Source organism: Vipera berus, assembly GCF_964194415.1.
Source record: "Vipera berus genome assembly, chromosome: 2".
In the NCBI taxonomy this organism is placed as follows: domain Eukaryota; kingdom Metazoa; phylum Chordata; class Lepidosauria; order Squamata; family Viperidae; genus Vipera; species Vipera berus.
The window spans coordinates 106,264,477-106,287,122 of NC_138203.1; the positions used below are offsets into that span (position 1 = coordinate 106,264,477).

At 39.2% G+C, this 22,646-nt stretch overlaps 1 protein-coding gene across 1 annotated transcript in view; it reads left to right on the plus strand.

Moving 5' to 3' along the window:
- SPAG17 (sperm associated antigen 17) overlaps positions 1-22,646 on the plus strand; it is a gene marked incomplete at its 5' end in the record, with an annotated part of 120,744 nt that overhangs the window by 2,506 nt on the left and 95,592 nt on the right. Inside the window, 5 exons of the mRNA XM_081318920.1 lie at positions 2,359-2,499; positions 4,135-4,200; positions 16,851-16,982; positions 19,704-19,920; positions 21,623-21,817. Coding sequence (XP_081175046.1) covers positions 2,359-2,499; positions 4,135-4,200; positions 16,851-16,982; positions 19,704-19,920; positions 21,623-21,817 — 751 coding nt within the window. The remainder of the gene's footprint in view (positions 1-2,358; positions 2,500-4,134; positions 4,201-16,850; positions 16,983-19,703; positions 19,921-21,622; positions 21,818-22,646) is intronic.

A 22,646-nucleotide genomic window follows, 5' to 3' on the forward strand; every position in this document is an offset into this window, starting at 1 on the left:
GGTCTGTAGTTTCCTGAGTCTGATTTTCCCCCCCTTTTTTTGAAGATGGGAGCCATATCAGCTCTTTTCCAATCCTCAGGTAGTTCCCCAGTACTCCAGGATTTTTAAAGATAAGGTACAATGGTTCTGAGATGACATCTGCCAGCTACTTCAGAACTCTGGGATATAATCCATCAGGCCCTAGTGATTTATATTCCTCAAGATCAGATAGTTCTCTTACCATTTTCTTGCTTATTTTAATTTTAATTTTTATTTCTAGTCTGTCTTTTACAGTTATGTTTTTGGTAGGTTGGACTATAGTTTCTTTTGGCATGAAGAATGAGTTAAGCAGCTCTGCATTCTCTCTACTGCCTGTTACTTCTTTGCCATCTTCTCTCTGTAGTGGACCGATTGTTTCTTTGACTCTTTTCGTGTTAATTTATATGTTGAAAGATTTTTTTAAATTATATTTGACTTTTATTGCAAATCTTTGTTAATTTTGAGTTTTTGCTTTCTTGACTTTATGTTTCCATTTTTTGAACTTGTTCTTTTTGTCCTTCAGTTTATCAGAGAGATCTTTTTGCAAGCATGCTGGTTTATTCTTGGATTTCTTGTTTTTCTTTTTCAGTGGTACTGTGCTTGACTGGGCTTTTATGATCATATTTTTCAGAGTTTTCCAAGCTTCTTGGGTTCTTCTCCCCTTTAGGATGTCCATCCAAGGAACCTTTTCCAAGCTCTCTCTGAGTTTGTTAAAATCAGCTCTTTTAAATTATAAGAGTCTGGTATGACTATGTTCTATTGCTTGTGTTTGCATTATGTTGAATTCAAATATGACATGGTCATTCTCACCCAAGCTTCCTGTAATTTCAATTCCTTCTATCATGACTTCTCTGTTAGTAAGAATTAAGTCCAGTATGGCTGTCCATCTTGTTCCCTCCTCTACCTTTTAGACAACAAGTTGTATACTGTAACTGTAACTATACAATAACTATAACTGTAACTGTCACTATATTGATCTTCTTGTGCTTATACATTTAAGAAAAAATGTATCAAACTTATGAGACCAGAATGTATTGTCTGTCCTCTCTCCACTCCAGTAAAGTCCCACAGATAAAACTTTTAGATGATATAGAGCAGTCACAGGACATGTGTAGCCATTCTTTGAGTATGTAGTATGTGATACAAACTGGTTCAGTCTTATCATTAGATAAATATAGGTCACTCAAACCTGTCTGATGAGTTATTAATGAGTTGTACATCTAATCAGGTAATCTTATTATTTTGTTTATGGAAAATAAATAAATCAACAATAACGTAGTATGTGTGTATGGTATTTTATGTAATTAACATTACAGCTGAGCATTTCAAATTCAAAGTTCACTGTCTGATATAACAAAAATGAAGATACTTATAAACAAAGAAGATAACACTGAAAAAAGAAACAATGCATTAGTCATTATTTAATATTTATCATTTCATACTGGTATCCCATTTATTCTTTAGTCTCTTATGATCTCAATTATGTACATTACTAATGATTATCATTTTTACAGACACATTTATCTTAAATTTTATTTATTTGTGCAAATATATCTGTATCTTACCAAATAACAAATAGAATAATATTTGGGTAGGATAAGTACTGTAGTAGAAAGATCTAGTAGATTTAGTACATAGTATAATGTTGCCATCTAGTGGTAGAGGGTAATTGTATATAAAGAAATTTGATTTCTGAGCATGGAAAAATAAAAGAGAAGGGATGCCGTTATACTGCACTTCTTTCTTTCTTTCTTTCTTTCTTTCTTTCTTTCTTTCTTTCTTTCTTTCTTTCTTTCTTTCTTTCTTTCTTTCTTTCTTTCCTTTCTTTTCTTTTTCAATTTATTTAGCTGCCCCCTTAGATATGTAACTGAATGGTTTACAGAATTAAAATCACAAAAAAGCAATACAAAATAAAATGCCATTTAAACATTAAAATAATTGAAACCATTAAAAGCATAATCTGATGGAAGGATATCATTAACAGTACAGTCATTTTGCAGTGTCCACACCACCACTACCAGATCCCCAGGTCAGATGATAAAACCATGTTCTTTAGTGCCTTCTGGAAAGCTAGTCAGGTCAGGAACAGTCTGAATCTGAGGGAATGATGTTCCAGAGGGCAGGTGCCGTGGTAGAAATGGGCTTTCCTTCTAGGCCCATTGGCATGACATTTGTTTGTGGACAAGACCTGGAACATGCCGTTTCTGATGGATTTGATAAGAGCAGGTACCTGGGATGGGGAAGAGGCACCCCTCAAATAACCAAACCACATGTCATGTAGGGCTTTATAACTCATTATCAGCACTGAATGGTTTAATGATTGTTTTTGTTTTGAATCAGGAAAATTGGATTCCCAGTACTGCCTTTGTTGTTGGGAGCAAACCTGAAGATGAACTTCACATAAAAGCACTATCTCTGGCTGTACAGGTGCCACAAAGGAAACTCTTCAGTGTGGTTTCTTGGGAGGAATTATTAGCACAGGTATATTGCATTTACAATTGTGGAGCAATTATGATAGAGCTGAGCCTAAAACTAGGGTGCAATTTGACCTCGGGGCGATATCTGAGAAACACTATTTGTTGCCCGATGTTATTGATCTGAATATAGGAAAAAGAATTGGCCCTAGAAGAGGCTCTTCTGTGCTTGCAGTTGACAACAGGAGGAAAAAATAATCAGATTTAGAGATGACACAAGTGCTTGTTACATAATTTTGTACAGTTTCATTGTATTGCATGCATATACTGATGTTACAATAACATATAAATGCAGGGCAATATCATACCAGATACCTCCACACATAGATATATCCTTCTGTCTTCACAAAGTTTACATGTGTTACAGCATGTTATAGGACAAGCCTGAACTTTTGCTCTTTGGTTTCTTATAAATGTCTTTTGAAAGATCTGTTTATTTTTATCAGCACAATCAAAAAAGTTACATTTTTCAAGATTATTGAAAGTCTTTATACTATAGTTTCCATTATTATTGCTTTTTTCTTTTATTAATAGGAGCTAAAAGCAATGAGTTATTACTTTCAGAGTGTTCAGTGTAATTTTAAACATCAAGCACACCATATTTTTCTTTTTGTATATGTGAAATTATGTTGCAAACTTCAGTATTATTCATAAAAGATTATGACTAGGAATCGGTAAACAAATGTTTTTGTGTCTCCACTCTTCAATTGTTGTTGTTAGCTGCGAAGTCATGTCTGACCCATTGCGACCCTATGGACAACGTTCCTCCAGGCCTTCCTGTCCTCTACCATCTTCTGGAGTCCATTTAGGCTCACGCCTACTGCTTCAGTGACTCTATCCAGCCACCTCATTCTCTGTCATCCCCTTCTTCTATTGCCCTCAATCTTTCCCAGCATTAGGCTCTTCTCCAGTGAGCCCTTCCTTCTCATTAGGTGGCCAAAGTATTTGAGTTTCAACTTCAGGATCTGGCCTTCTAAAGAGCAGTCAGGGTTGATCTCCTCTAGGACTGACCGGTTTGATCGCCTTGCAGTCTAGGGGACTCGCAGGAGTCTTCTCCAGCACCATAGCTCAAAGGCCTCAATTCTTTGGCGCTCGGTCTTTTTTATGGTCCAACTTTCACTGCCATACATTGCAATTGGAGTCATTACATTGCCACAAATGATCCGGGTCCAGCCATGCTTGAATTCTGTTGACCCTTATCTGTTGCCAATTTAGTACTGAACTTTAGTTGCATAATTCTTGTGCATAGGCTTGAGCATTAAATTTTTGAACTGCAACTTAACGTGTGATCTTTTGATCCTTTGCACCTGGCATAGGAATGCTTAATAATTTATGGATATATGGATGGTATATGGGGAACAGTGATCATGTAATATAATATTGACGGGAGTAGAGAAGTACTAGGTTTGCTTGTGCTTGTTGTAAATATTGGAAATCACATTTAAAATAAAGAAAAAGTGGAATTTCATTCTAATTTCATTAGGACTGCATTGAAAGTAGGGCTTCAGAATGTGCAGCATCATTATAAAATTCATTTTACAAATCATTATGGATAAACTGAGTAAATTACAAAATGTGCAAAAAAAATGAGCATGTGAAATCATAAAGTTCATTGTTACATTTGCTCCCATTTTCTTTCTAGATCATGGAAGCTGTAGATGTAAAAGCAAAGAAAGTCAAAGAAAAAGAAACACCGTTATTTTATGAAGTAAGGCAAAATATTTTTATTAATTTTTATTATTGGATTGATTTTTCTGATTTACTTCAGATGTTAATAATCTCTTGTCTGATATTTTGACTTTTACTTTTAAAGTGGTTACTGAAAACCAGTTACTTAACAATATTTTATTTGTTTATGCATTCATATGTCTAGTCTGCCCAGCTTTGTAAGGTGATTAGAAAATTTTAACTCAGTAAACATTTGAACATAAAAAACCATCAAAGTGTTAGTGCACCTAACTAGTCTATATAGATCGTCCAGCAATTATCACTGTATAATCAATGTTACTGAGTGCCTCTGAGAGGTTGAATAGAATCAAGAAGGGAGTATTCTCCCATATCTATGTATTTTCACAAGAAACATCGTTGACTAGAATGAGCAATGCCAAGGTCACTGCCAGATGTGAATCCTAACCACTCAGAAAGTTGGATGCCCTCTAATGTGTGGTATGGACAGGGTGGGGCTGGGGAAGAGAAGCTACCCCGCAATGATTTGATCAAAGTAGTCGTCACCCTTTCATCTCCAGCATTGACTAAGGCCTCAGTCATGTTTTGTGACAAGCCTTGGGGAAAAAAATCAGGCTCTTTCTAGAATCAAATTGGAGTAAACTGATTGAATAGCCCTACTTCCCTGCAATAGGGCGTTTGTGGCCATGAAGATTACCCTGGCACTCAGAAAGTGATCTGACTGTGACAAGGGACTGATATTAATTTCCTCCATATCCAGATGGCATTACCACTGCCCCAGTACAAAAGCCAAATACAGTATCTGACCTCTACTGTGATCGCTTTCTCAGATATTTTGGAAGACTACCCTTGTTTTTCTTGTCTGTTTCCATTTTTGCTGTCTTTATAGAAATCCTTAGATTGCTTCTTGTCTCTTTTAAGAGCTCTCTGAATTCATTGACCTGCTAGGTCCTCAATTAAGGGATATATTTAATAACATTTTAACTGATGCAAAAATGCCCGAATCTTGGAGAGAGGCTTATATTTCTTTAATTCCTAAACCTGATTCGGATTTGACATTGATACAAAATTACAGACCAATTTCATTATTGAATGTAGACTACAAAATTTTTACGACCATATTGGCAGGAAGACTTAAAATATTTCTTTCCCACTTTATTCACCAGGACCAAAATGGTTTTTTACCCTATAGACATCTTAATGATAATGTGCGAATAATTTTAAATGTATTGGAGTATTACCAGAAACTTTCAGATAGGCCCATGGCGATGATATTTGTAGACGCACAAAAAGCTTTTGACAGAGTTAATTGGAAATTTATTATGCATCAATTAAAAGTAATGGAATTTGGCCCTAAATTTATGAATGCAATTCAAACAATATATTCTGAACAGTCGGCTAGGCTGCTTTTTAATGGAGCGATGTCTGGAGAATTTGGAATTTTTAAGGGCACCAGACAAGGTTGCCCTCTTTCCCCATTATTGTTTGTTTTGGCTCTGGAACCACTTCTTGATACAGTTAGACAAGATGAGACTATTAGGGGCCTCAAAATTAGCGGAGAAGAATATAAACTTCAGGCTTTCGCCGACGATTTAGTGTTTGTGTTAGAGGACCCCCTAGTCTCTGGGCCAAATTTAGTAAAAAGGATTGAACAATATGGTGAGGTGGCAGGACTGAAAATAAATAGAGAAAAAACCAAAATGTTGTCCAAAAACTTAACTGATGTAAAGAAAAAAGAAATAGAAGGAATTCTGGGGTTAAAATTTGCTAAAAAAGTAAAGTACTTGGGAATCGAATTAACCAATAAATGTTCCAATATTAAAGAACTTAATTATAATAAATTATTTGCCAATACACTACAAGACCTTGACAGGTGGAAAAATATTCAATTATATTTTTTGGGCAGAATTGCCGCAATCAAGGCACATATCAAGGATTTTTTTATTTCAAACGGCCCCCGTAAATTTAGACAACAAATTTTTTAGGAAATTGGATCAAGCAATAGGGAAATTTGTTTGGCGGGGTAAAAAACCACGTATAAAGGGAAAAATGCTCCAGGAGCACAAAACAAGGGGGGGGGTTGGGACTTCCAAACTGGGAGTTATACTATCAAGCCTCTGCACTCCTCTGGATTAAAGATTGGGTATCCCTGTCGAGGAAACGCATATTAACTATTGAAGGCTTTGACCTTAACCAAGGATGGCACTCAACTTTATGGTAAATAAATATCAAAAAACTGCATCCAAGTACTTCACTAACCACTACATTAGGAGAATTTTGATCAGAATTTGGCAAAAAGTTAAAAAACGAATGTATACTAAGATTCCCAAATGGGTGGTTCCATTGGAGATAACAACCCAGCCGACCGTTCACAACCTGAAAAGTAACTGGTCCTACAAGACTTTGGTGGATGAAGAAGGGAATCTGAAATCTAGAGAACAATTACAGACAAAAGGTATAGATATAGGCTGGTGGTCATACATTCAAATCCAAACTAGGTTTTCTAAGGATAAACAGGAATATGGCATCTCCCAAACTAGTCAACCCTTCGATAAAAGTTTGGAAGGCCCCGGACTAAAATTTATTTCTGGAATGTACAATCTCCTCCTAGCTAGATATACAGATGATGAGATTGTGAAAGATACAATGATAGCCTGGGGGAGAAACATAGGGAGGTCGATCCAACTAGAGGAATGGCAGACAATATGGGCCAGAACGATGAAAATAACATTATCTTCGGCATTCAAAGAGAACTATTTTAAAATGATTTATAGATGGTATTTGCCGCCAGCTAGAATAGCCAAAATGTTTCCAGACGCCTCTGATAAATGCTGGAAATGTAGACTGGCCAAGGGTACTTTTTTTCCACCAGTGGTGGACTTGCCCTCAGAGTAAGAAATATTGGGAGAAGGTCCAAAACTGGTTAAAACAAATAACTGGTGTCATCTTCCCTCTGCTTCCAGACTCTTACCTACTTGGTATAAAGCCAAAACTAATTAATAGACAAGATTGGTATCTCTTTGTACATGTTACAACAGCAGCGAGAATAACCTTCGCTCAACAGTGGAAGGATATAAATATTCCAACGGACCAAATGTTAATTAATAAGATTCTGAATTGTGCTGAAATGGATAAACTAACCTATATGTTAAAACAGAAACAAGAATCTATGTATTACACCAACTGGGAACGATGGTATGATTGGTTAAAAAATAGAACAAACCTAGAATAGTTAATATGACACTTCATAGTAATCTTTATGATAATATTTAATAGTCGAAATAGACAACGTTAAATAAGATTTAAGATTTACCGGGATGTAATTATGTATAATTGCACAGGGGATTTCAATCCCCAGTCAGTTTATATGTATGTTTGTTAAGTGTTTGTTTGTCCTTTTCCTTTTCTTTCTTAATTTGAAATGTATATACTTAGTGTGTATGTGTTTGTAAATATTTAAAATAAACTTTATTATAAAAAAAATTTAAAAAAAAGATTACCCTGGCACTCAGAAAGTGATCTGACTGTGACAAGGGACTGATATTAATTTCCTCCATATCCAGATGGCATTACCACTGCCCCAGTACAAAAGCCAAATACAGTATCTGACCTCTACTGTGATCGCTTTCTCAGATATTTTGGAAGACTACCCTTGTTTTTCTTGTCTGTTTCCATTTTTGCTGTCTTTATAGAAATCCTTAGATTGCTTCTTGTCTCTTTTAAGAGCTCTCTGAAATTTTTCATTAATTTTTTTTCTGAGATATTTGTCTTTTTTAGTTTGGGCTTTTGTTCTCTTTTTAGCAATTTCCAATCTTCTGACATTCATTTTGCTTTCTTCTGTTTCTTGATCTTTGGCTGTCTCTTTTCACATTCATCCTTAACACATTCTTTCATTTCTTTGATCCTTGGGCATCAGAGGTTATTTCTCATGATATGTGTCTGTGTGTATAATCCTTATTTGCCATCCGTAGTCACTTGTGTGAGATAGATGGCTGTATAAATCATATAAATAAATTCCATAGTTCCTCCAGTTTCCTATTAATAAAGGTTATGACTGCAAAATGATTCCTCATGTTCTCTTTGAAAATGGTGGGTATATTGTCAAGACTATATTGTAGAAACTGATTGGCTTTCGTTTTCCGTATTACTTTAACTTGAAATTTATACATGAGCAGATCATGATGTGTCCCAAAAGTCAGCTGCTGTATATGTCTGCTATAAATGAGTTCTTCCATCTGCTTGCATCGCTAATGTAATCGTTTTGATTTCTGTATATTCCACTTGGATACTCTAAATATGTATATACAGCAGATGTTATTTTAGTTGGTGGAAGACTATTTTAGTAATGAAGGAATCATCGAATTGACAGAAAATGTTAAAGTCATTCCCATGCCTCATTTTGATTTCTCTAAGCCATACAATGCAACTACATTTTCCTCTTAATATTTCCAACTTTACATTTCAGTCTCCAACAAGAATGACATTGTGCCATCCCATTCTATTAATTTCAAATTAAACTCTCTCTTCTGCATCAGTAGCTGAAGCATAAACCTGGGTAATTTTATATTAAAGAATTGTCTGTGAAGCGTAATTGATATTATTCAATCATTGCTTATCCCAAGTACTGTTCTTGCTGTATGGTTTGAAAAATAAACAGTATGATTTTCTAACTAAAAGTGTCCAATTCCAGCCTATTTCAATTTACTGTTGCATAAAAAATATCAATGTATAGTCGATTCATTCAATTTTTCACTATGCAGAGTTTTTCTGTGTTTATGCTTTTAATGTCTCATCTTCCCACTGTAATTATGCCTTTACAGCTTTGGATTTTCCCCCCCTGCAATATCAGCAACCAGACCTCTGAAAAGCTTTAATCTAGTCATATCCTAAATAACATTAGTACTTTGAAAGAACCTTAGCATGTTAAATATCATCCATCCTGAGGGGCCCATCATTTGATAGTATAAGATCAATCATTCATATTCTGTTTCCATGTGGTTTTCTTGGCAAAATACAAGAGTGTTTATGTTGGCTTCCTTCTCTCATGCAGTGTGAAATGATGCCTTTGCCATTGTCATTAAAGTGATCATCCCCAACATCTTCTTTATTGCTGCTGCCCAATACAGCAGAGCAGCTGAAGTGAACTTCATGCCTCAGTTGACCCTATTGTTGGCATAAACTCTTGGCATTCTTTGCCCATCCCATCCTACCCGCACCCCCAATCTTCTGTGACACAGCACAGCAAAAGTTGGAGTTGGGAGGAATTAACACTTTATATGCACAGAAATATATTACTTTGCAAATTAGAGGAATAAAGATATATGTACAATAGCATGAACAATATATTGAACAGTATGATGCCTATTGGTTGGGTTTCTGAGTGAGCTACTGGGTCCCTGACCACAAGTTGTTAGAAACTGAGAATGTGCTATAATCTGTTCTTGTTAAGTCCCTGATTGTACTGTGATGGTGTTGCTATCCTTTAAAAATCTGTCCAGTACTCAGCAATTCTATGGACCAGTTCTTCCTACATTTTCCAATCTTGTATGGCTTTTTCAATTGTTTTATGCTCTGGTTGACATTATCAGCTTTGGCAATTCTATCCACCATGTTTTTAGGGGCCTTGTTGCATTTTACCACAGACCACTCTGAGCATAACTGCCTTTTCCAGTGAGTTTGATTGCATGACATGACTGAAATAAATAAGGCAAAATTTTGTGAATGCAATATATCTGGTTTTATATGCTCCAGTAGTTTCTTGTTTATCACCTTTGTTGTCCCTGGAATATGCAGAACTCTCCTCCAGTGTCACAGCTTGAACAAGTCAATTTTCCTCCTTTCTGGTTTTTCCCCCCCCAGTCATGGGTAACTATGGTAAACACAAGAGTAATAATCTGCATTTAGTTACCAGACTGATATTGTGCTTTTTCATATGCAATTTATGCTCATCATTGCTGTACAACTCAGTGTGATTTGATGTTTTATTTTTGGACTGCATTCACTGCTTTGGTCAATCTGTGATCCTAGGAGAGTGAATTCTTGCACACATTCTCTCTCTTAACTGTCAATTGCTATTTTGATATTTCCATTCCTCACTGTGATCATGAGCTTTTTTCTTTTTGATGTTCAGGAAGAGGCCATATTTCCTGCTTTCTTTAATTCTTTTGATCAAATGTGTCATGCCTTTGATTTCTGACAGGAGAATTGTATCATCAGCATATTAAATATTGTTGATGATCCTTACTCCAATGTATGATTGTTCAACTGCTTGTTTCCTCATGATCACTTTGACAGGTAGATTGAAGAAAATGAAAGAATGCAATGTTGCCACAATTTCTTTTCTATCTTGATCCAATCAGTGTCTCCATACCATGTTGTACAGCAGCTGTACCAACTTGATCAGATGTGTTTGCACTCCCAGGTCTTCTAGGGCTCTCCACAGCTTGCCATAATTGGCACTTTCTTGTAGTCAATAAAGCAAATGCTCTTTTTAACGCCCTTAAGATTTTTCCATGATCCAGCAGAGATTTTCAATATGGTCACTAGGACCGTGGGGCCTTCTGAGGCCAGCTTGAACATCTGGTAATTCCCTTTTGACGGAGAATCTTGCTAGTGAGATGGATGAAGGCAATAGCATGGTAATTGGAGCTGTCCTTGGAGTTGCCCTTTTTTGGCAATAGAATGAACATTTCCATTCCTGTAGCCATATGTTTCTTTCCCCACATTTTTGGCACATGTTTGGGATGGTTGTAGGTGGCATAAGCTTCAGCAATTCTGTAGGAAGATATCAATACCAGGGACCTTGTTTGGCAGTTGCTCTTTGCCCACACAACTTGAAGGATGGCTGGTTCTATTTCTGCTTCTTTTTCCTCATCATCTTGAAGAGGCTGGGACTCTTTATTCTTGGCATACAGCTGTTCTGTATAGTCTTGCCATTTGTTCTTGACCCTTTGTTGGTCAGATAGTTCTTTTCCTTCCTTGTTTTTAATGAGCAGCACATGGTGTTAAGAGTCCTTTTGACTTGTGCAAATGCATTCCTGGTGTGGCCCTTCATGCAGTCCTCTTTAGCTACTTGCAGTGCTGGTCCCAGTAAACTTTTTTTTTTAAAAAAAAATCCCATTTATATCCCGCCCTTCTCCGAAGACTCAGGGCGGCTTACAATCTAAGAAGCACAAATCAAATGTGCTTAGCAATAGCCTTCATTCTCTGTATATGCCTGCTTATTAGGGCTTTCGGGGGGGCCCCAAGTGGCATTTTTACAAAGTCAGCTTATTGCCCCCAACAGTTTGGGTCCTCATTTTACCTACCTCGGAAGGATCTAGTCTGGAAATCTGCATTCCATCTCATTGCTTTCTCCTGTTTGCCTGCTGCTTTGGCTGTTTTTCTTTGCTCAGATGTTCTGATGGATTTATCTGAGAGACACTTATGCTTTTTCTCTGGTTTCTTGTATGGTATGTGTGTCATGATTCCGATAGATCACAGGTCTGCAACCCGCGGCTCCGGAGCCACAGGCGGCTCTTTCAGCCGTCTCCTGCGGCTCCCAGTCCTCTGACATGTGCAGTCCAAAAAAAAAAGTGGGACTAAAAAAGTTCAACCAATCAATTCAAATATGCAGGGTAGGTGCATATCTCGCCTTGGCTCCACTCTTCAGTCAAACCCTGTTCTGCGCATGTGCACACATTTTTTTGCGGCTCACAGTTTTTCCTTTTGTGAGGGAACCGGTTCCGAGTGGCTCTTTCACTGTTTCAGGTTGCTGATCCCTGCGATAGATGAAACCCTTCAAAAGAACTTCGAGGCACTGTTTTCCTTAAAGAATCTTTTTTTCAGGAAACAAAGTATCGGCAGTACATAGTTGAACCCCAAAACTAAATTCCCTTCCCCCTGATACAAAGTAACAAAGTGCAATTCCCACCCCCAATAAACTGTCGTAAATCACATTCCCCAATTAGCTTAAAGTGCGGGCTTTCTCCTTAACTCCACGGCCCGCCAAACTGTTATCAGCTTGTCCTTGGGTTCCCACCACAGCGATATGTTATGGCTAGCTAAGCTTACATTTCAGCCCCCCCCCCCCTTGCTGCACCTGATTTCTAAAGCAAGAAAAACACTGTAAAGGAATAGAGAAAATGGCTGCATTTTCATCAGTTGTCAAAGCAGGAACATCCAATGATAGCAGCGTTGACATCGTGTTCAGCTGCTGTTTCAGTGAAAGTCAATTGAATTTCTTGCCACAATTTCTTGTTGGGCATCTTCTCAGCAGTATTAAAACATTTTTTTTATCTCTGTTGCATACATGGATGGGATTTGGGTGATGCCAAACCTCTTTGGTAGTACTGTCTTTTTGATTTTGCATTTTATTTGCACTGAACCAAATAATAGTAATAATAAAGTTGGAAGGGACCTTGGAGGTCATGTAGTCCAACCCCCTGCTCAGGCAGGAAACCCTATACCATTTCAGACAAATGGCTGTCCAGTCTCTTCTTAAAAACTTCCAGTGTTGGAGCATTCACTGCTTCTGGAGGCAGGTTGTTCCACTGGTTAATTGTTCTAACTGTCAGGAAGTTTCTCCTTAGTTCTAGGTTGCTTCTCTCCTTGACTAGTTTCCATCCGTTGCTTCTTGTCCTGCCTTCAGGTGCTTTGGAGAATAGCTTGAGTCCCTCCTCTTTGTGGCAGCCCCTGAGATATTGGAACACTGCTATCATGTCACCCCTCACCCTTCTCTTCATTAAACTAGACATACCCAATTCCAGCAACCATTCCTTATATGTTTTAGTCTCCAGTCCTCTAATCATCTTTGTTGCTCTTCTCTGTACTCTTTCTAGAGTCTCAACATCTTTTTTACATCATGGTGACCAAAACTGGATGCATTATTCCAAGTGTGGTCTTACCAAGGCATTGTAAAGTGGTATTAATACTTCACGTGATCTTGATTCTATCCCTCTGTTAATGCAGCCTAGCACTGTGTTGGCTTTTTTGGCAGCTGCAGCACACTGCTGGCTCATATTTAAGTGATTGTCCACTAGGGCTCCGAGATCCCTCTCACAGTTACTAATATTGAGCAAGGTACCCCCTACTATACCTGTACATTTGGTTTTTCTTGCCTAAATGTAGAACTTTACTTTTTTCACTATTGAATTTCATTTTGTTAGATAGCGCCCAGTGTTCAAGTCTGTCCAGATCCTCCTGTATCCTAAGCCTGTCTTCTGGAGTGTTGGCTATTCCTGCCACCTTGGTGCAAATTTGATGAGTTCCCCATTTATCCCTTCATCCAAATCGTTGATGAAGATGTTAAAGATCACTGGGCCCAGAACAGAGCCCTGGGGCACCCCACTATACACTTCCCTCCATGTAGATGCGGTTCCATTGAGGACCACACACTGAGTATGGCCGGTGAGCCAGCTACGAATCCATCTGGTGGCGATGCTGTCTAACCCACCTTTTTCTATCTTATCAAGTAGAAGGTTGTGATCTATTTTATCAAATGCCTTACTGAAGTCCAAGTAAATTATATCCACAGCATTCCTCTGATCCACTAATTTTGTCACTTGGTCAAAGAATGCAAAGGATTTGTCTGGCATGATCTGTTTATGACAAACCCATGTTGGCTTTTAGTAATGACTTTGTTTGCCTCTAGGTCACGGGTCGGCAACCCGCGGCTCCAGAGCCGCATGCGACTCTTTGAGCCGTCTCCTGCGGCTCCCAGTCACCCGGTGCGCGCGCACCTCTTCGAATGGGCAGTGGTGCGCGCGCACCTCTCCCCGAATGGGCAGTGGCGCTGCTCGTTGGGAAAGCTGCCGCGGCCCGTTTGCACAGCTGCCGTGTTCGTCCATGTTTGGCGAGCGCGGTAGGTCTCCCAACGAGCGGCGGCAGTTTGGAGAGTGTGCGCGCACCTCTCCAAACCGCCTCCGTCTCGTTCGGAGGTCTGCCGCGCTCGTCAAACATGAACGAATGCGGCAGGTCTCCCAACGGGCGGCGGCAGTTTGGAGAGTGCACGCGCACCACTCCAAACCGCCGCCGTCCCGTTTGCGCAGCTGCCACGTTTGTCCATGTTTGACGAGCGCGGCAGGTCTCCGAACGGGACGGCGGCGGTTTGGAGAGGTGCGCGCGCACCTCCGCCCGAACGGGCAGTGGCGCCACATTTGGAAAGCTGCCGCGGCCCGTTTGCAAGCTGCTGCCTTCCTCCGAAGGCGGTAGCTTTGCAAACGGGCCGCGGCAGCTTTCCAAAAGAGCAGCGCCACTGCCCGTTGAGGCGGAGGTGCGCGCGCAGCTCTCCAAACCTTTGGAGGGCTGCACGCGCACCTCTCCAAACCTTTGGAGAGCTGGGCGCGCACCTCCGCCCGAACGGACAATGGCGCCACGTTTGGAAAGCTGCCAGATCCCCCGCAACCTCCAGGTGAAAATCCTCCATTTTCCCTCTCATAGCCCTCCCTTAAAAATTCCATTCCCGGCGAGGCCCCGGGCTTTTAAAAGCCACCGGGGCCCGGCTGCTGTAGGCGAGGAGCAGCTTCTGGCTCGCTCCCTCTCTTTTCCGCAGGCATTATTTGCTCGAAAGTGTTTAAGTTTATTGCTCAAATGATCTTTCTAATTAGCGCTTCGGACCGGGTCCCTCTATTTTTGAGGGAGGGGAGAGGGAGGAGAAACTTATTGTAAAAAAAAAATAGAGGGAAAAGACTCCGCTGGAAGCAATTCCTGCTTTACAAAAGCCACTAGTGCCGAGAACTCCATTCGGGCGGAGGTGCGCGCGCACCTCTCCAAAGGGGAGACCCGTCGCTGCACAGGTGCCTCCTATGTTTTTTGCGCATGCGCAAAATGTTTTTTGCGCATGTGTGGATGCACGCGCGCATACTTTTTGCGGCTCCCACTTTTTTGTTTGTGTGATGGAACCGGTTCTGAGTGGCTCTTTTCCTTCTTCCGGTTGCCGACCCCTGCTCTAGGTGCTCGCTGATTTGTTGTTTGTTTATCTTTTCCAGAACCTTCCCAGGTAGGTCTGTAATTTCCGGTATCCATTTTTTTTCTTTTTTGAAGATGGGAACTACATCAGTTCTCTTCCAGTCCTCTGGTAGTTCCCCAGTGCTCCAGGATCTTTGAAAAATATAGTTCAGTGGTTCTGAGATCACATCTGCCAGTTCGTTGAGAACCTTGGGGTGTAATCCATCTGGTCCTGGTGATTTGAACTCGTCTAGACTGGACAGGTGCTCACTTACCATTTTATTGCCTACCTTAACTTGTGTTTCTATTCTGTTTTTAATGGCACTATTTTTGATAGGTTGGTCTGTTTTTTCCCTTTGTGTAAAGACAGATGCAAAAAACGAGTTAAATAGTTCTGCTTTCTCCCTGTTGCTTGTCACCTTCTTGTCACTTTCACCCACTAATGGACCAATCATTTCCTTCACTTTTTTCTTGTTTTTTACATGTTGAAAGAAGCTTTTTTTTTGTTATTGTTGGCTTTGGTCTCAAGCCTTAGTTCATTTTGAGCCTTAGCTTTCCTCACTTCATCTTTGCAGGCTCGGGCTATTTGCTGATATTCTGACTTAGTTATGTGCCCCTCTTTCCACTTTCTATACTTGTCCTTTTTATCTTTCAATTTGTCAGAGAGTTTTTTATGCAGCCACGCTGGTTTCTTTTGAGAGCTGTTATTTTTCCTCTTCGTTGGTATTGTGCTAGACTGGGCTTGTATTATCTTACTTTTCAAAATTTCCCAAGCTTCTTGAGTTGTTTTACCTTTGAGGATTCTCATCCATGGAATCCTTCCCAAGCCCTCTCTAAGTTTATTGAAATTAGCTGTCTTAAATTCCAAGACTCTAGTTTGACTGTGTTCTATTGCAGTGGTGGCGAAACTATGTCACGGGTGCCAGAGGCGGCACTCACAGCCCTCTCTGTGGGCACCCGTGCCATGCCCTGGAGGTGGCAACTGTCCTTCTTCAACCAGCCGCCTGCTAATTTGCCGAGATCCCACATGGCTGAATGCATCCCGGCACAGCTGGTTTCCCTCCCCTCCATCCCGTCCCTCCTGGCCTCCCAGGCACGACCCACTGCATCACCTCCTCAGCTGTTGGCCAACCATCCATTTTGGAGGCAGATTCTTTGAACTGCTGGCGATGGGCTGCGGAGCCCCAGAGTGTGACTGGCGAGGGGCCGGCAGGCTGTGGCTACTGACAGACACTGTTGGCCCCCACGCCTCTGTGTGCGGGGGCTGATGGTGACAGGCAGCAGCTGCCCTAGCCCTTGCCTTCCCCATGGCAATGGCACCCTCAACCTGACTCACCTCAAGCCACAGGATGAGTCTCCTGCTTACCGCCCCACCTGGCAGACATCTCCTGGAGCTCCCCCAACCCTGCTCACCCCCCACAGGTGTCCCTCCCCACGAGCAACATTGAGGTGATCACACCCACCTTGGCCACACCCACCCAATCTTCCATGACCACCACAGCCACACCCATCCAGTGGGTCAAGCCCACCTGGCACCCGGCGATAAAAAAGTGGGTTTGGGGTTGCAGTTTGGGCACTTGGTCTCTAAAAGGTTCGCCACGACTGTTCTATTGCTTGTGCTTCCATAATGTTGAATTCCAATATTGCATGATCACTTCCTCCCAAGGTTTCTGTGGCTTCAACACCTTCTATCATTTCATCTGTTAGTGAGAATTAGATCCAAAACTATTTTGTTTCTCTCTGCAGGTGATAGAAACGGCAAAAAGCATTCTGGATGCTGGGGAAACACTTCCTGTAACTTTGATTGGAAAATTAATTAAATATCAAATGCTTTGCATCAAACAAAAAGATCTTCAGAGAAGGATTGCTGAAAAGAAGGTAGCTTAGTTTCCAGCCTATAAAGACATACTTGGGAATAAATCTTACTGCATTCTTTATCCCTTACTTCTGAATAGACATGTATCTGTTACTGGGACAGAAGAAAAACAGTTTGGGGGACAAAAGAATGTTTTTTGCAGTGCTTTTTTTTCTTATTGTTCCTCACATATACAGCTTTAAGCTTAGTGTAGCCCTGCATTTCTGGAAATTTGCTGCTTGCGTGGTATACATTAATACTTTGAACTGATTAAAAGTTTCAATGAGTTGGTCACAGAGACTTTTAAAAAACTAAAATAAATCACCATGGTCAATAAAGGACAAGATTTGGCAGCAATTCATTTCCGATAGCAAAACATCAGGGCAATCTGGTAGCAAAAATATCTGAATATTAGAAATGATAGAAAATATTTCTAACTTGGATGGTCGATGTTGGTCATGGTTTGTTTTCTGAGCTTGCTGTTTAGCTTCTGAATGTTTCGTCACCAGGCTAGGTGACATCCTCAGCAGAATTTTGGTTGAAGTGTCTTGTTTCAGTTCTTCAGCGCTTTTATTGATCTCTTGTGGCCATGTAGTTGGTGGGTCATGTGATTGGTTGGTCATGTCATTTGACCTGTCATGTGATCGGCTGGTCATTATGTGGTGATTGGTGCCATCGTTGGTTGTTCGCTTGATTGATACAGCTCCTTATGGGTTCGTAGGCTGGGTCCAAATTGACATGTTTGTTGATAGATCTATTGGTTGAATACCAGGCTTTGATGAATTTTCCTGCATTGTGTGGTAGCACAGCCAATGATTTTTGTTCCATCCCATTCAAACCGGTGCTGCTCAGTTCAATTAGGTCAAGGTCATGTCAATTGATAGCTAGTCAGTATTCGTGGATTCTTGTTTTCAGTTGTTTGCCCAGCATAGAATTGGTCCCAGTTGTTGCATCTAATCTTGTAGATTATGTTATTGTTCTCCCCTTTCTGTATTTTGTTCTTGGTTTCAGACAGTTCTCATCGGAGTGTTGATGTCGGTTTGTGAGCGGCCATTCACACTTTTGTCATCACTGAATGCTCCAAGCTGGAAGAAAACGCCAACTACTCAGTAACGTATTCACAGGCATCAAAGTCACACACGAAGAAGAAAAGGATCAACAATTTCCACTCCTTGATGCTGACATAAGAAGACTGGATAGTGGTGAACTAGTAACCTGTATTTACCAAAAATCAACTTACACAGATCAAATTTTCAACTTTGTCAGCAGCCACCCCACTGTATACAAGAATAGCTGCATTCAGCACCAAGACAATAAGACACTAAGAAAAGCAGAAGAAAAGCACCTTTTGGAGGTCTCTCTCCACAATGGCTACCCAAGAAACTTCATATTCCAGTCATACTCCGATGCACATCATCCAAACCCCATCACACCACACAGCCAACCACTTACTTTACTATATGTTGGAGAAGCGTCAGAAATGACGGCCAGAATTCTACAACCACTGGGAATAATGGTGGCTCACAAACCAACATCAACACTCCAATGAGAACTGTCTCAAACCAAGAACAAAATACAGAAGGAGGAGAACAGTAACATAATCCACAAGATCAGATGCAACAACTGGAACCAATTCTATGTTGGGCAAATAGGATAACAGCTGAAAACAAGAATCCACAAACACTGACTAGCTTTCAACTGACATGACCACAAATCCCCAACCTATGGAGAAAGACATCAAAAGACACAAAGTCACACGACCCACTGACCACATGACCACATGAGATCAATAAAAGTGGTGAAGAACTGAAACAAGAGCCTTCAACCAAAAGCCCCCTGAGGATGTCACCTAGCTTGATACGAAATGTTCAGAAGCTAAAGAGCAAGCTCAGAGAACCAACCACCACCAGCACATCTGAATATATCAGAGTATGAAATACTGAACTAAATTAACCTCCTTCCAGTGCCATGGTACCTTCTCATCTGAACAAATAGAGAACTGGATATTCTGTTTGGTACAGTATATGCATATACTTTTAAGTATGTGTGCATTTAAAGTAAATTTTTAAAGGTACTTTTGGCTTTTTTCTGCAACAATCAGTCCTTTGTTCAACTTTGCAATAAAATTGTTAGAAATAAAGCCTACATAGGCATCGTAATAGTAAAACTGGTATCATATATGAGCTGAAGTTATGCTCAGATGACATTTAATATTTGAGCTAATATTTATTATGGGAATGAAAGGTAAAAATATATCTAAAAATTGTCAGAGCAAGTGAGGAACTGTTAAATTTGTGAAACTTGTGAAATGAACATTAAGAGAAAAAGGAAGACTTTGCTTTCCAACAGTGTGTGTGTGTGTGTGTGTGTGTGTGTGTGTGTATTGAGTAGTAAGCATTTTTCCATACTGTTCCAACAAATGAGCCAACTGCCAAGGAAGATATATTTCAGTATTCTGTAGGAAGAATATTCTCAGTGATAGTGAGGAAGATCTCAAACATTACTCATTTTCTTCATAATGGTTTTAATTTTTCATTTCTTTCGAGATACAGATATAAAATTACTTTTTCCGTATAAGCATCTTCTATAGTAATTTCTCTCTCTGTGACTTCAAGAAAGGGCTGTAATTGAAACATGGCTTTGATTTTTTTTAAAAAAAATGCTGATACGTGGATTAGATCTTTACAACAACTTTTCCTTAACATTTACAAGAGCATAGTGAGGCAATTTGTCTAATTTCACAGGCGTTAGAGGAGCGAGACAAGGAGAAAGAAGAGAAGGGAAAGGGGAAAGGAAAACCTAAGAAGGAGAAGGAAAAAGAGAAGCCTGCCAGTGCCAAGGCTGGAAAAGGAGGCAAAGGAAAGCGGGCAACCGATTCACCAAATGTATCAGCGACTATCGTTAAAAAGGATACCAAACTTAAAAGACGTGGGGAAGATGATGAACTTGATAAATTCATTGGTAGGTAGAAAGTGCGTTATTGTATCCTCTCCTAAAAGTGAAAGTTTCCATTTCAAGCTTCTTTCAAATTGTTTATATATTATTCAAGATTCACCACAAATCTTAAAATAGTGTTTTAAGTTACTTTGAGTGTCCGTTAGGCAAGATGTTTAAAGCCTAGAGAAAAAAGGTCTTTGTGTATGGAAGGAAATCTGATCAAGCAAATAACCAGGTTTGTACTAGTTGGCATTTTTATATAGAATGAAAAAGTATCCAAATGTGCAAATTGGGCTTTATCAGGTAGAACAACTGAGCTCCACTTGGTAAAATCATTTCCATCTTATTCAAGATACAAAGATCCCAGCAAAGTTTGCAAATATTATATAACTTTTGTTGGTCTAATATTACTTCTGTGGATTTTGTTTTCTTGGGGCAAACATAATGCTGCTTTTCAGCTTGCAAAGAGAAGGCATTTTTCTCTCATAAATAGTTGATTGTGTTATTGGTGTTTCAGCTAAATCAATAAATGCCAATATATGCTCAAAGTTCACATCTTAAGATGGTTCCATAAAGTCCAAGCAAGAAGCTCATGGTAGATACAGCTGCTGATCATGAAATTTCTAAATATGTGAACCAGAAGAATATTCAGTGAATTGAAAAATAGCTTAAGCTTGTCAATAAGGCTTGGTTTTGAGTAAACTGCATAGCACCAAAATGATTTAATGTCTTTACTGAGCTCTTGCATCCATATCGCAATAAAACTCCTTTATATTATCTCCCACTGGGTACAGTGTAAGTATGTTTACAAGCCAACAAAAACATAATCATAGCTTCTTGCACCATATTTTTGGGTACACCAAGCATTGCATTGTAATAACATTTCCCAGCATTGCTACTAGCTGTTTTACTCTTTAGCAGTTATGAATTCTTAGATTAGATTTATTAAACTTAATTCTCCATTCTAGCCCACCTACTTTCTTTTCAGTTTTTAACCAGGGCTGCTTCTGGTTTTTGAGAGTCGGTGACAAGTGCTCTAAGTAACCATACAGCAACTAGAGAGATAAAATTTTCTATATTACTATTGAACAATAATATCAGCCATTTCAGTTGAATATGTTACCAGGTAATATCTGGTATTTATTATAAATGAAAGAAAAATGTGAATGGCTGCAAATAAAATAACTATACAACTATGAAATGCTATCTTCTAACCTTCCTATGATTTGTAATAAAAATCCAGCCATTATTTTTTGACATACTATTTGTGGCAGGAAGCCTCTTGAATGTCCTCTTCTCAGAGATCAGACTTTCCCCTGCTTGCTGGCCTTTTGCAAAGCATTAAAAACCTAGTTTTACCACCAGTCCTGGGGCCAGATATATGATGAGCCCATTTCCTGGTTGTATTGACTGCATGATGTTGTGAGTTGCTATTTTATGCTATCTATATTATTTACAATTTTGGTTATTTCTTTTATTTGGTTTTTACTTATTTTAAATTAGTAGCTGCCCCAAGTCATATACATAAGATGGATGGTCATGTAAATAAAATAATTGTATGCAATATATAAATATATCTGTATATATCTGTACTTGTATGTGTATACACATACACACACACATATGTACACATACACACATGTAACTGACCATCAACTGAATTCAGATATTATCCTAACCATATATCTTAATCAAAGCATGGGGTTTTATGTGATGTTTCAAACAGATGATGAACCAGATGATGGTGCTCAGTATTATTTCATAATTACTGGTTTTCACAATCCTCAACTTTTACCTATACTGTCTGATCTGGGTATTAATATTGGAAGCATCATTCAGATTTCTTCTGACAATTATGAGCCACTCCAGATCTACTTAGAAACAACTACTTTGCAAGAAGAACCATCTCTTGCATCAGAAGGTAGGCTACTAATTAATACAAACATTTATATATTTGAAGTCAAATATTTATTACTTTTAAAAAGATACGTATTTATTAATTGATCTTTCTATAGACTTAAATCATAATCTTATTGTTGGGGTTTGTTTCCTTGGAAATGACAAATAATAGAAATTAGTGATAGAGGCATGTTCTAAAGAGATAAAAGAATAGGCATTTGTGATAGCTGAGGTCCTGTCCTAAAAAATGGTGAGGGATCATATGAACTCCTCATCCATTGGTAAAATAACAGAAAATATAGTCAAGTAATTCAAGTAAGGCCATGATATCCTTTGCTGATTCTTCGGGAGTCACCAGCAGCTGAAAGTTGTGCATGTATATATTTGAAAGGATATTGTTTGCAATAAGTTAGTAATGTCCCCTGAAGATTGGATTATGATGACAAGCAGTACTTGCAGCTTCCCTTGAAATGATTTTTCCAAAATTATAGCTAGTCAAGAATGAAGTTACGTTTCTGGGTGATTGCAGGCACTGTCTCCTGCAAGATCTACACTTCTTACCATTTTTTTTCAAGATCAATTCAAAGTTTTGGTGATGATCTTTAATTGGAATATTCTTTATTAGGCAAGTGTGATCGGACACACAAGGAATTTGTCTCTGGTGCATAAGCTCTCAGTGTATATATAAACAAAGTGATGTTTTAGATCGTAATCCTAAGATACAATCATAAATCATAAGATACAAACAACAAGTGATAAATCATGATACCAATAGAAGAAGGTAGTAGGAAAGATGAGAAGGATAATAGTCATACAGCCCTACTATATGGGTAAATATCTTTAGGCATAAG